The sequence below is a fragment of the Panulirus ornatus genome, chromosome 16 (genome assembly GCF_036320965.1).
Source record: "Panulirus ornatus isolate Po-2019 chromosome 16, ASM3632096v1, whole genome shotgun sequence".
NCBI classification, from domain to species: domain Eukaryota; kingdom Metazoa; phylum Arthropoda; class Malacostraca; order Decapoda; family Palinuridae; genus Panulirus; species Panulirus ornatus.
Window position 1 is genome coordinate 33,806,322 of NC_092239.1, and position 12,771 is coordinate 33,819,092.

The following is a 12,771-nucleotide window of genomic DNA, read 5'->3' on the forward strand; positions in this document are numbered from 1 at the left end:
AATTCAACAATCACCAAGGAAACCCATGCAAGCAAATGCTGAAACAGGATGCTATGTATAATTCGGCTTCAAAAATCAGCATATCCAGTCAAAGATGACTGCATTCAAAGAGCATGAATGCCTCAGCATAAATTTCGTCTGTTCAGCCACAGGTTTCACACCTGACACGAGTTAACGAAAAGATTCATATCTGACATCATGCATGCTTCAACAGAGATTAAATCTGATCATCATATATTTGAACTAGAATAATTTTCAGGTGATAAATCCTCATTACTTGAGTCAAATAACAAGTGTCAAATTAAATGGCGCATGTCATGAGTCAAACAACAAACCATAGCTTGATGAGACTGTGGTTGTTCTTACAAGTTTTTCAGAAATCATCAATACTATAAACTAAAACCTTGGAATCTTCATGTTGTGACATTAAGACTTCACAAACATAGTTAAAATGTAAACGGTCTGGAAAATCAACTGAGCAGACACAAAAGGATTCCTTAAAAATTTTCATAAGCAATTCTTTTAAAACGACCTAACAATCTGCAAAAATACAAATCCCTGTTATGATGTAACTAACATCTAAATACTAGGTCAATTAACCCAATGACAAGATTTTTCTGGGAGACATCTGGCATACAGACCATGAACTCACAATGATCCTAATGAGTTGTGGTCATGGGGGGTGGGAGTGAGGGGTGAAGGTATGGGTGGGTGATGGGAGGAGGATAATGTGGTGGGTAGTGGTAGGAGTGGTGTACAGAAATTATTTTTTCATTTATTTCAAGAAGCCAGCTCCATATCACAGCTTAACATCCATCTGTCAATCCCTGTCATCTGCCAGAATTATTACACTCAAGCTACCATGAAGTATTAAATCTACTGAATCATTGGGTAACCCCTGAACTAAACATAATACATCACATTTCACCAACTCTGCTTTGGGATAAATCCAATCTACTTAAAGCTGGCACAGCAGTAAATTTCCCCAAAAGTGTTATACATAACGAACAAGTTGTGATTCTAATTATAACTAATCAAACAACTATGACTTACCAAGGGGGTCAGGGGTTAGATGTGTAGGAGGAAGAAGGGAAGAGGAGGTAAGCTGTTGTGTGTGTGGAACAGGCGGTGCGAACATGCCCGTAGGCGGCAAAGGAGCGGAGACTGGGGGAGGAGCCAAGGGGAACGAAGGCAACTGCAGCGGTGGACGACTGGAAGATAATCTGGCCAGACTGGATACTGGGCTGAAATGATAATCAATCACTTAGCTCTATTATATAAATGGCCAATCTTCAGTGACAATAGTAAATTACAACCTTATTTCTACAATAACTCAGTTACTTAAGATAAAAGATTATCATTTTTCACTTCACTATACACTAAAGTTAACTGTACTTTCCTTGATCCACACTGCTATGTTCCCTCCCAGTGTGCATCTCATCAACATTTGCCAACATTAGAGTTTTGAAGGTACGCTTACCACAGTTCTTCATTTCTATTTTAATAAAACAATACCCCAAATATGAAAAAAAATAATTTCCTTTGCGCCACATAAAACTTTAAAGGTGTTCTATTTCACATCTAACCCTTCAACATTCCTACTCATAAAGTTTCATTTGACCTTGGCAAGATACACTAAATTTTCTTAGATATGTTTAAATCATAATAACATATAATACATGAATTTAAACATTTATTATTCATTATAAATAACAAATGTTTAAATTCATGTATTTTACAAAATTACTGGTACAGCTGATTGATACCTCAGAATTACCACTTCCAGTCATTTGAGATCACAAAGTGGTGAGCATAATAATTAACACACTTACCATAAACATTTACAACTTCACTATTTCTATCTATATCATATAAACCTTTTCCTGAATTAATACATATGTATAGAATGGTAGAGGTAAAAATCTTCCCTAGACATTTCAGTTAAAGTATGCCATAACTGTCATATATTTAAGACCTAACATCCTTAAAAACTTGCAAAGGAATTCTGCTGCAGAGTTTTGCTGTCACAACAAAATCTTTCCTCTGATGATGAATTTACAAAGAACTGCTTACAAAAGAGATAAACATTAAAATCAATCCATTATAAATGAAAACATACCTAGGCCAAGGCCGCGATAATGAAGGTACTGTCTGTCCACTGCTTACAGCTGTATTTGACGAGCTATAAAAATGGAGAAGCAATTAGTATGCAAGATTAAACAAACCCTTTTTACATGTCTTTGAATTACCTAAAAGCCAAACCCAGCTCTACACAGCCTATTAATTCTTGACTGCAAGGGGTTCAGTATTCCCCAGTACATGATCAATTACTCAACTCCACCTATAACCTTGGTATGCTAAGAAAACTTGCTCTTTTATGATGATTTTTAATCCCTTGCTCAGTGGCACAATCACTGCCTTCCTCAAACTGTCTGGTGTCCAACAACTTTTCCACACTAATAAACACACTCTCTATATCCTTTCAACTATTCTCTCATAACCATTTCACCTTCAATCTTCAACATCCATCTAAATCTCTTGTCTTTTCCATTTTTTTCAGTAAAGTTATTCTTCTAATTCTTGTCTTCTTCATAGCCATTACATAATTTCTCATCAGACAAAAGCTAAACTTACATCCTCTTTATCATCAACCACCAACATTTCCTTTAAAAAATAACTCCACCCATTAGCTTTATCTTCTCTCACCATCAATTGCAAACCACTGTCCAGTATATTCCCATTTTTCACTAACACCTCCTCAGTGGACTTTTTTATCGTCTTACAAATAACTTTCTTTCGATATTCATTTAACCTATTCTAAAACTCTTATTTGCATTTCAAATTTTCACATACCCTATCTTGTACATCCTTTTGTAGAATCCTTATTTGCACTTTAAATAATCACATCCTTCACTTTTTCTCATGCATTCAAGACAGTATACCTTATTCAATTCCCCCCATTCACTATTACTTTTTGAAAGGATCAGCCTCTCCTGCTAAACCTTTTTGATGAACAAACATACCAACCTATATACAACAACCTCTAATACATTATTTTTCATATGACTCCACATTTTGCCAATATGCTTCACCTACTCACGTAAACTTTGTGCAAAGTTTGTTTTAAGCTTTCATTTTCTCTCAACATTTGGGCTTTTAACCCCTTACTTGCTCATCCATGCTTCTAGTCCTAAATCATGAAGAATAAAATGCTGAGTACTTTTATATATCATAATCGAGATCAGCTATGAATATCATGCAAAAGACAGGGAACTCTTATAAGTGGTCATTCTTGATAAAGCTGTCTCACTTTAACAACACATAGTAATTAGGAAATTGACTTGCTCAAATTTACTCTTTAAGTCACTAATATATATGTACATGTATGTACTATCCTGTATAGTATATCAACATACTCTCACTTTCTTTCCACTTAATAATCTCATGGAAAATAACCTCTAAGCAAAATGGCAGATTAAATGTCCTATGATTGCAAACTTCAAGAAAACAGTTTCAATCAGCAGCTACCTCCTGATGTGACTGCAACCCTACAAATGTCTACTACTACACCAGTGTATATTTTTCACGGTTGTTCACCAATTCGTGAATTACCAAGGTAGTATCAGAAGTAGATGAAGAACAGACTCATCCATTCAAAGCTACTCTCATGCTTTCATGTATTATGTACCAAGAAAAGATCTCCCTGTCCACAGATAAGAACCACAGATATCTCTGTGGTTTCCCTCGACCATTTCAAGTGCCCTGGTTCAGCCAAAGACACAAGTTGCCCAATGTATACCATATCGTTCCAATTTTCCCCACCCCATGCATGCCTCTCACCTTCCATATGTTTGGGCCATAATAACCAAAAAGCCTCTCTCAATCCATCCTCCAACCTTTTACTTGGTCTCCCATAATTATCCCTTGCTCTGTCAATCTGCAACACATATACTTCTTAGTCAGTCTCTCTTCTCTCTCAAATAAACGTTCCTGAAACAGCAAGGATTTTCAGAATATATTTATATTCTATTTATTCAGTATATTTGACCGTCATTTCCTGCGTCAGCAAGGTAGTGCCAGGAAGCAGACGAAAAATGGCCCATCCACTCATATACACATAAATATACATAAATGCCCATACACGCACATATACATATGCATACACAGACTATACATATATATATACACATGTGCATATTCATATTTGCTTGCCTTCATCCATTCCCGGTGCCACCCTGCCCCACAGGAAACAGCATCACTGCCCCCTGCTTCTACGAGGTAGCGCCAGGAAAACAGAAATAAGATTCATTACCTGTAGGGAGAAATACGATGATCCTGAGTCCTAGGTGAGTGTCTTGTAGAGGAAGGTATCACTGAATGTAAATGAGATGCAGAAACCTTTGTGGTGGAAGGTGGTGTAGATCTGGGGTATCCTGGCTCTATTTTGACAGAAGCTGTGGTCGGCACTGAGTGAGAGGAGCCAATGGAATTCTTGGTGAGCAGACTTGGTCGTGCTGTTTCCCCTGGTTCAATCTTCACCCCATATGGTAAGGAGGGTGGAGTCTGCCCTGAAGATGACACTGTTACTGCAGATGAAGGTGCAGGAACAGTAACTGGGCCAGATGGGGTATTGGGGGTTGGGGGTTTGACTGAAGCAGCACAGGGCGTAGCACCAAGTGGGGATTGATGAGGTGATCGTACGTGATTGCGTGGGGATGCCACAGGATTTGGTTTAACACTGTTATAGAGAGTGTGGTTGTGCTGAGGTGCAGGTGACACCAATGCACTCACACTATATTTGTTCACCGATGTGCCCACCCCCTGGCCACCCCCACCTCCCCCACCCACTGGTCCATTGCTTACCCGACTACTGCTGCCCACATGATTATGGGTAACACTGGTAGATGTTGTGGTACTTGTAGTTGTGGTAGTAGTAGTAGTAGTGGTTGTTGTAGTAGTTGTAGTTGTAGTAGATGAGGCCACAGGCTGAGAGAGGTAGTGTGGTGATGGTGAATGTGGTATATGAGCAGATGGTTGTCTCGGAGGCTGTGGAGGTGTAGGAGTAGGAGTTGTAGGTGCTGGTGTATGAAGTGTAGGCGTGTGTGGAGTATGTGGTGTAGGAGTGGGTGTAACAGTTGATGTCAATGTGGGTGTATGTGATGTATGATGAGTGTGTGGAGTGTGCGTAGGGGTATGTGATGGTGAAGTGTGTTGTGATGGAGTTTGGGGGATGTGTGTTTGAGTTATGTGTGGTTGATGAGAGGGCAGAAAGACGGGCTTGTGATCTCCAGCTGTGGTGACAGTTGGTGGTGGGGCAGAAGTAACAGCACCAGCACTTGGGGTAGGATAGTTTGCAGGGTAATGGCCCACCTCTACAGGGCCGTTGCTGAAAGAAAACACAGTGTTAGCAAATGTGAGATGCTCACTTAAGAAGTATCATTTGCATATCAATATATATCAACATAAAAACAGTGACATATAGTTAAAGAAATTATGAAATAACATCTTAGATGTAAGATGCACTAAAAATCAGCACTTTATGAAATGGTAAACTTCAATGAAGTACCTTACAAAAATCAACAGTTATCATAACAGATAAGATGTAATACAATAAAAAAGTATACCTGTAAGGTGGATGATGAGGGCGTTCAGGTTTTACAGAGATGGGCTTTGGTGGATCTGTAATATTTAGGCCTGTACGTACAGACGTACTCTCCCCAAGACGACTATCCACGGAACCTGTGAATTTATTGTCTTTAGTTAGGTAGTCCAAAATCATGAATACATAATTGTTGTGGTATTCTAACAATCAGGTAAGAGAAGAGGAAGATTTAGAAATGAAAGAGATTAAGAAAAATTCAATCATCTTTAGATCATTTATTCCTAATTCAAACTTGGGTAAAACTGTATTTTAGAGTTACAGCATTTTTAACTTACATATGCTGTATTAATGATGCTACGAAAAGATATCTTACATTTCAAACATTATTATCACAAATAAGTTATCATTTTTACTCCTTTTTCTTATCCTACAAAGATGAATGAATAAAAAATGTACTTGAAGATAAAGGAAAATATGGGTTGAAGTAACGGATAATATCATATCATATAAGATAACATAACCTATGAAAGACTCGCCTAAACTTCCCTATGGGCTAAATTTATCCCATTTAATGTATCACAGATAAAACACTATTATTGTCTTCTGCTTTAACCCACTCAATGTGGCCAAAGCAACATGGGTGGATTCAAAGAAACTGTTTTGGGAACATTCAACATGATTTATCTCCGTCTTCGAACTAGGACTGACGATTTATGACATGAATAATGTCAGTGAGTATGATGAGAATATAACATGATTCAGCAATACAAGGGATCATAAACTGAAGTTTAGACATATGTACAACAATGATCTTTTAATTGCATTATCAGATCTAACTTTATAACCAGGGAGTAACATCAGAATCATCCACATAAAATGTCAGCCCTGTATGACCATAGCCAGAGAGGGACTACAAATGAAATTTGTTAAACAAATTACAGATAAAAGATGACTGAAGAAAAACCAAGATAACTATAACCCTGAAACTTTAAAATGGGGCAGAGCTCTTAGTAGCTGATTAAAAGAGTCAGCCAAATATCTGCAAATAAAGGGAGGAACATATTACTACCTATGAGATACAAAATCAAAAACAAAAGGGAAAATCACTGGGATGAGCTCAATGACAACATTGTGGTTGCTTCAAAGTTACAAGAATGTGGCCTTGTGAGTGTGCCAAGGGAGCAGGGCAGCAGGAGCTTCCTATCATACCTTAATCTCTTCATCTCTAAGTCTAGATTCCATTGTAAAGGTTTGATATCACCATTCATGCTGTATCATCCTTAAACCATCTAGTGCTCACTCACCTCATGCTACAAGTACAATCTAATGAAAATTAATATACTTGTACTGTGATACACAAATTGACAAGGAACGGCCTCTCACTCATCCATTCTCCAGCTGTCATGTGCAATGCATCAAAACTACAGCCCCTTATCCACAATCAAGCCCCCACAGGCCTTTCTACGTTATGCTAAATTTTTGTAAGTACAGTTCTTAACACTCCATAAAATGCAGATGTGACCTATCCTTCAACTGTACAAGAGCATCTACAGGTCTATGCGAGCCACATGCCAACAGTGTTACAGTGGAGTGCATGCTCCATTATGCAGCAGATATTTAGCTTGCAAGACTGGTATGACTGTAGCAGCCAGCCACACATGCCGTGATGGCTGTACCAGCTGCAATCACAAAGACGACAAGTCTCCTGCTGGCTCTGCTCCCAATCTCCGGGCATACCAACAACTAAACTAGTCCCTTCACACTACAAAGATCATTTTCTTTCATTAATTCTTTCATTTATGCATGTCAACTTCAATCAGGCTAAGTTATGGTGACCTTTATTAAGAATTTATAAATTCTTCAGACTAATTTTCATACAAACTGCCAATTCCACCATCTGTTCAATGTCGTATACGCAAATTCCACCATCTGGTCAATATCAAGTCATAACACATTGCCATGAAATCATTTTAAAAATTTCTTTTATATCAGTCCCAATGTCATATCCCTAAAAAGAAGCACTAACAGAGATTCATTTTCTTGTTACACCAGCTACTAATACTTAAAAACAGGTTCATGTACAGTTGACTGCCTTTTATTTATAACTAATTATCTATCCACCTTTTTCATACTGTCTTGTATCAACACAACAATCTTCCTTTGTAATGTCATCTAACATCACTGAAGAAAATATAAAATATCAAACTATAAAAAAAATCATCTACTCTACTCTAAACTATAACACCTATCTGATCATCGACTCTCAAAAGCAAATACAGTACAACAAAATATACATTTGGTCTGGATGTGATTTCAAGGAGCAATTTTCTATAAACTTTGTCCACAAACATTTTCAACTCATCCTCTACCTACAAAATAAAGTGTTCCTTTGTGATGTGTCATCTAATACCATTGAGGAAAAAAGTATATATATATATATATATATATATATATATATATATATATATATATATATATATATATATATATATTGGAGGGGGAAGGATGGAGTGAAAAAGATTTTGAGTGATCGAGGCCTGAACATACAGGAGGGTGAAAGGCGTGCAAGGAATAGAGTGAACTGGAACGATGTGGTATACCAGGGTCAATGTGCTGTCAATGGATGGAACCAGGGCATGTCAAGTGTCTGGGGTAAACCATGGAAAGTTTTGTGGGGCCTAGATGTGACCTGGGGTCAAGTACATAGGTTCAAATCCTAGTTGTGGCAGTTGATCCAAAGTCAGCTCAGCTGTTCATCCTCACTTGAGGACTGGTTGATAAAATGGGTACCTGACTTAGGATATATATATATATCCTGAAGACAATATGTGTAGTTATGTCTAGCTATTCAGTCATATGAATTATTCAAGCATGTCTCTCAAAATACATTAGGTCAGTCCTACATATACGGCATGAATAGTTCCTTGAGTCAGTCACACCTGGTGTAGGACAAAACCTGCCCTGCAGCCGTCCAAGGGCTGAGGGTGTCAGGGATGAACAATGTAGGAGAGGTGGGTGTACAGCGTGTTAGCCGCCACTGCCACTGCACAGGCTCATGTTGCACTCCAACTTTCACATCACATCACTGCCACTCACTCCATTTTCATCATACTTTATCTCACCATTTTTTATATCTGGTTTAGTGGGCTCTTCTACCCCAACACCCCTGTCCGAGCTCTACAGCTCAGTATAGGACCTTACTTTAGGTATACCTTAAGATGATTTCAAACGTCCTTTATGACCAGCACAGTCTAGGACCTTACATTACAAAAATCATACTTTTCAGTAGTTCTGATGGTTCCTCTGCATCCCTAGTTTTTTCAAGGTCCTTACTTAATACGTATCTTTTGATGATTTTGTAAGTCTTCAACCCCTACCTAATGCTCTTGCTTCTTGTTCCTACCAACTATTTCTCCTTAATGTTCCTACTTATCAATTCTGCTTAGTGTTCCTACCTACTAGTTCTATCTATTTCATACAGTGCTCACCACTAGAAAATCTAGAGCTATGTTGAATGAGTTTTGTGAATTAAGTGTTTTCAAATGTTATATGTGACAAGGAGAAACTGCATGGCTGTGGAGAGTGGGTGAGGCAGAAAGAAAAGACAGCTACCTGGGTCAGAGGAAAGTAACTTGACAACCAATGAAGTGCTGGTTCACTATGCAACTGTCACTAAACCCTCCCAAAACCAAGGAGAGTAGTATCATTAACATACCTCCCTGGTCAGTGGCTGCCTTCCATCTTGTTTTTAATTTTCCAAAAGAAGGAACAGAGAAGGGGTTAAGCAAGGATATTCCCTCTGAGGCTCAGTCCTCTCTTCTTAACACTACCTCACTAATGCGGAAAATGGCGAATATGTATAAGTGCATGTGTGTGTGTGTGTGTGTGTGTGTGTGTGTAAACTAAATCAGAAAAGCTGAACAAGTGTAGAACACAACTAGCTGAAGAAAAATTCCTTTTAACACAAGTTTAGATCCTTAATAAGAAGAATGGGCCTAATGATAGTCAACAGGTTATAGTTTTCTAACTTACTATATGAATAATGCAAACATGCTCAGCTTTCCCTAGATTCTGTGTACTATTAACTGTTTAAACAAGTTATTTTTTTTAACCCCTAGAATTTTACCAATCCCCAGCACTTTTCCACTGACCCCTAGGAGTTTATAATGATCACTTTGGGAACCATTTCCCTAGACTAAGCTTGATGCCCATTGAATCAACTGATCCACATGGAGGTTGAGCAGCTGGGTTGACTGAGGACCGACCATAGCAACCTGGATTTGAATCTTTATGTTTAACCCCAGGCTGCCTACAACAATAACTACTACGTCATGGAAGTCCAAATCTGTAGATGACACCAAAATAAGCAAAACAACTATACCTACAGAGAACACACATACTGGAACTGAGCATTAAATATTCACCAAGTCTTCCATCAGGAAACTGAAATTGATGTGTTTACAAGAAACAGGTTTCTGTTCCTTAACCATGAGGAACATAAAGGAATTAAAGCTTGAAGGGAACAGTGGATGTAAACAGTCATCATAGCAAAGATAAGAAATGTAAAAGATTCATAAATAAATACGTCTGTTGACCTAAACTTCAACCTAAACAAAGAATCCATTACTTCCAATAGAAAATGGTTTGCTGAATTTTGGGAACCTTGAAAATAAAATGGGCAAAACCAATAAAAATAGTCTTCAAAGTACTAAACATGTATGCTTTAGAGAGCAAAATTGTTCAGAAAATGTGCAGCTCTCCAATGATTCTTATGAAGAATAAGTACAACTACAATAAAAATAACTGAAATTACTTAGACCTGATTCTCTATACTACAGTGCAGATTAAAGAGGTAAATCATGATTTACACAAATATGAAAATCATGGTTTGCAGTCAACCCAAAATTAATCCTCACGTGACACTGTACAGAAGGAAGACCTGATACAACTTTATTATGATCAGAGGTGGCTTGACTACACTAGAGTACTGATATTTACATTTCTGGACTGAACCCATTCAAGAAACTGACTGTAAACACTCAACATATTACTGTTGATACACCTGTGGTAAAAATCTAATCACGGCCATGATTCTCCATACAGTATTCCCTCAGGAGAGTCCCGTATTCGTACTATCCTTATCTTTCAGGTGGATTTTACCCTTTTCTATTCAGGGCAGGAACACTATCCTATACCAGGCATGTTTCTTTCCTCTACTAATGTACTTGCTGACCAGTGCTTGGCGGCTAAGTCCGTGAGACATGAAGATGTGCCTGCATGGTGATACCTGAAGCCACATAGCTTGGTACACCAGTGGTGCTGACTTACCTCTACTTGATGCTCTGAAGTAATCAGATTCTGCATCCGAAACCTGCAACACAAGAAATCATTATTGTACCAGTGTCTAAGAGAGCAACATATACAACTTACTGTATTAAGAAACAGATGTTGATAAAAGGTGACAATACATACTAAAGAAATATTTGAAGGCCAAGAACAACCTGCACGGAGATATGCAAATCTTGTAGGAAAGACAGACTGAGTAGAGTTTGTAAACTAAATAAAAGAAGTTATGGTGTAAAAACAATATAAAATGTCAGGCCTACATCTATTCTACCTATAAACATGCTAATAAATATAAGAAATGGCATGGGAAAACTTCTCTCTCCAAAGAACAATTGGACACCTTCCTCATGGGCATGAAACACTAGCCAGACTACCCAGCATATTAACAACAAATTTATACAGACAGCACCAAGCACCCTGGTAGACCAGGATCCTACAAAGGAAGCTTTGCTACAGGGCAGCCCCTGAAACTAAAATAAGATAATGAAAGGCAACTACAAACACAGAAAAACCTTTGTAAGTATACCTAATGGAGTCTTTACCCCTACAGCCTGGCCTGGACCCAGGCTGATGGATTGGCTAGTCTGGTACACTTTGCAGGTACTTGTCCAATGCACTCTTGAACTTCTCCGCTATGCATAAAATGATGTTTCTGATGGTAGATGGCAAGGTTTTAAGTCTTGGGCCCTGGTGCTCAAGGTGTTCTCTCTCTCTCTCTCTCTCTCTCTCTCTCTCTCTCTCTCTCTCTCTCTCTCTTGCACCTTTAGATTTCCAAGGCAGTATTTTACAAAGTCTTTCAAGCCTGTTGTTCCAGTAGGATTTTATTTCCAAATGTAAGTCGAGAACCATACCTTCTAGGATTTTCTAGGTATGGATGATGATAAACCTCTCCCGTCTGCACTCCAAGGAGTACAGCCTCACTGATTTTAGTCATTCTTAGTAATTTAGTTCCCTTATCACATTACCACAATACTGTGGCTGTGAAAGATCTCCAAACACTTCCTAAATCTGTACTCTTTCAATGCAAATTTTCAGTTTGTGAAAGACTCAGAGCCCATTTCAATATCTTGAAAGAAAAAATTAATCTAACAAAAAATATAGGAAAATCTGATAACATATTCAAAGCATCACCTTTTTTTATGCATACTTTATATTTGTTTCTGAGGTCTTGTACCACTCTCGAGAGTCAGCCTGGAATATTTCCTATTCTTATGTTAGCCAAGACAGCACACGCACAGGCAGTTGAAGCTCTAATCAATTCCATCCCACTAACAATATATATGTGTGTGTGTGTGTGTGTGTGTGTGTGGATGGGCCGGCCATTCTTCGATCATTTCCTGCCATTACCTACCTGATGTGTGAAACGGCGATCAAGTATTATGACAATAACACACACACACACACAATATATATATATATATATATATATATATATATATATATATATATATATATATATATATATATATATATATTCTAGCCTGAACCAGGTACCCATTATATCTCGGGCAGCCTCAAAGGGCGGATGAACAGCTGGGTTGACTGTAGACTGACTGCCGTAACCAGGATTCGAACCTATGAGCTCGAACCTGGGAGGCCCGTGAATGCGTCACAGTCAGGAACGGTATTATGGTTTTAGGAGTCTTCTACCCACATTGTCTGGCCCGAGATATCTTGCAACCCAAGAGCAAGATCTGGGACCTTCCTTACCTTAAGATGGTTTTTTTTTATTTCCCCAAGAGACCGACATGGCACGGGGCAAAATATGCCCCCACCAGAGGCCATCTCGGGTGGAAAAACAAGGTAAAAGGAAAAGAGAGAAA

The 12,771-nt window shown here is 38.3% G+C and overlaps 1 protein-coding gene across 2 annotated transcripts in view; it reads right to left on the minus strand.

The window, feature by feature from the left end:
* LOC139754235 (uncharacterized) overlaps positions 1-12,771 on the minus strand; it is a 487,834-nt gene that overhangs the window by 16,483 nt on the left and 458,580 nt on the right. For both annotated transcript variants that reach the window (XM_071671545.1, XM_071671546.1), the window contains 5 exons: positions 10,931-10,973; positions 5,625-5,739; positions 4,313-5,386; positions 2,120-2,182; positions 1,054-1,244 (listed from right to left, as the gene is read on the minus strand). In XM_071671545.1, coding sequence (XP_071527646.1) covers positions 1,054-1,244; positions 2,120-2,182; positions 4,313-5,386; positions 5,625-5,739; positions 10,931-10,973 — 1,486 coding nt within the window. The remainder of the gene's footprint in view (positions 1-1,053; positions 1,245-2,119; positions 2,183-4,312; positions 5,387-5,624; positions 5,740-10,930; positions 10,974-12,771) is intronic.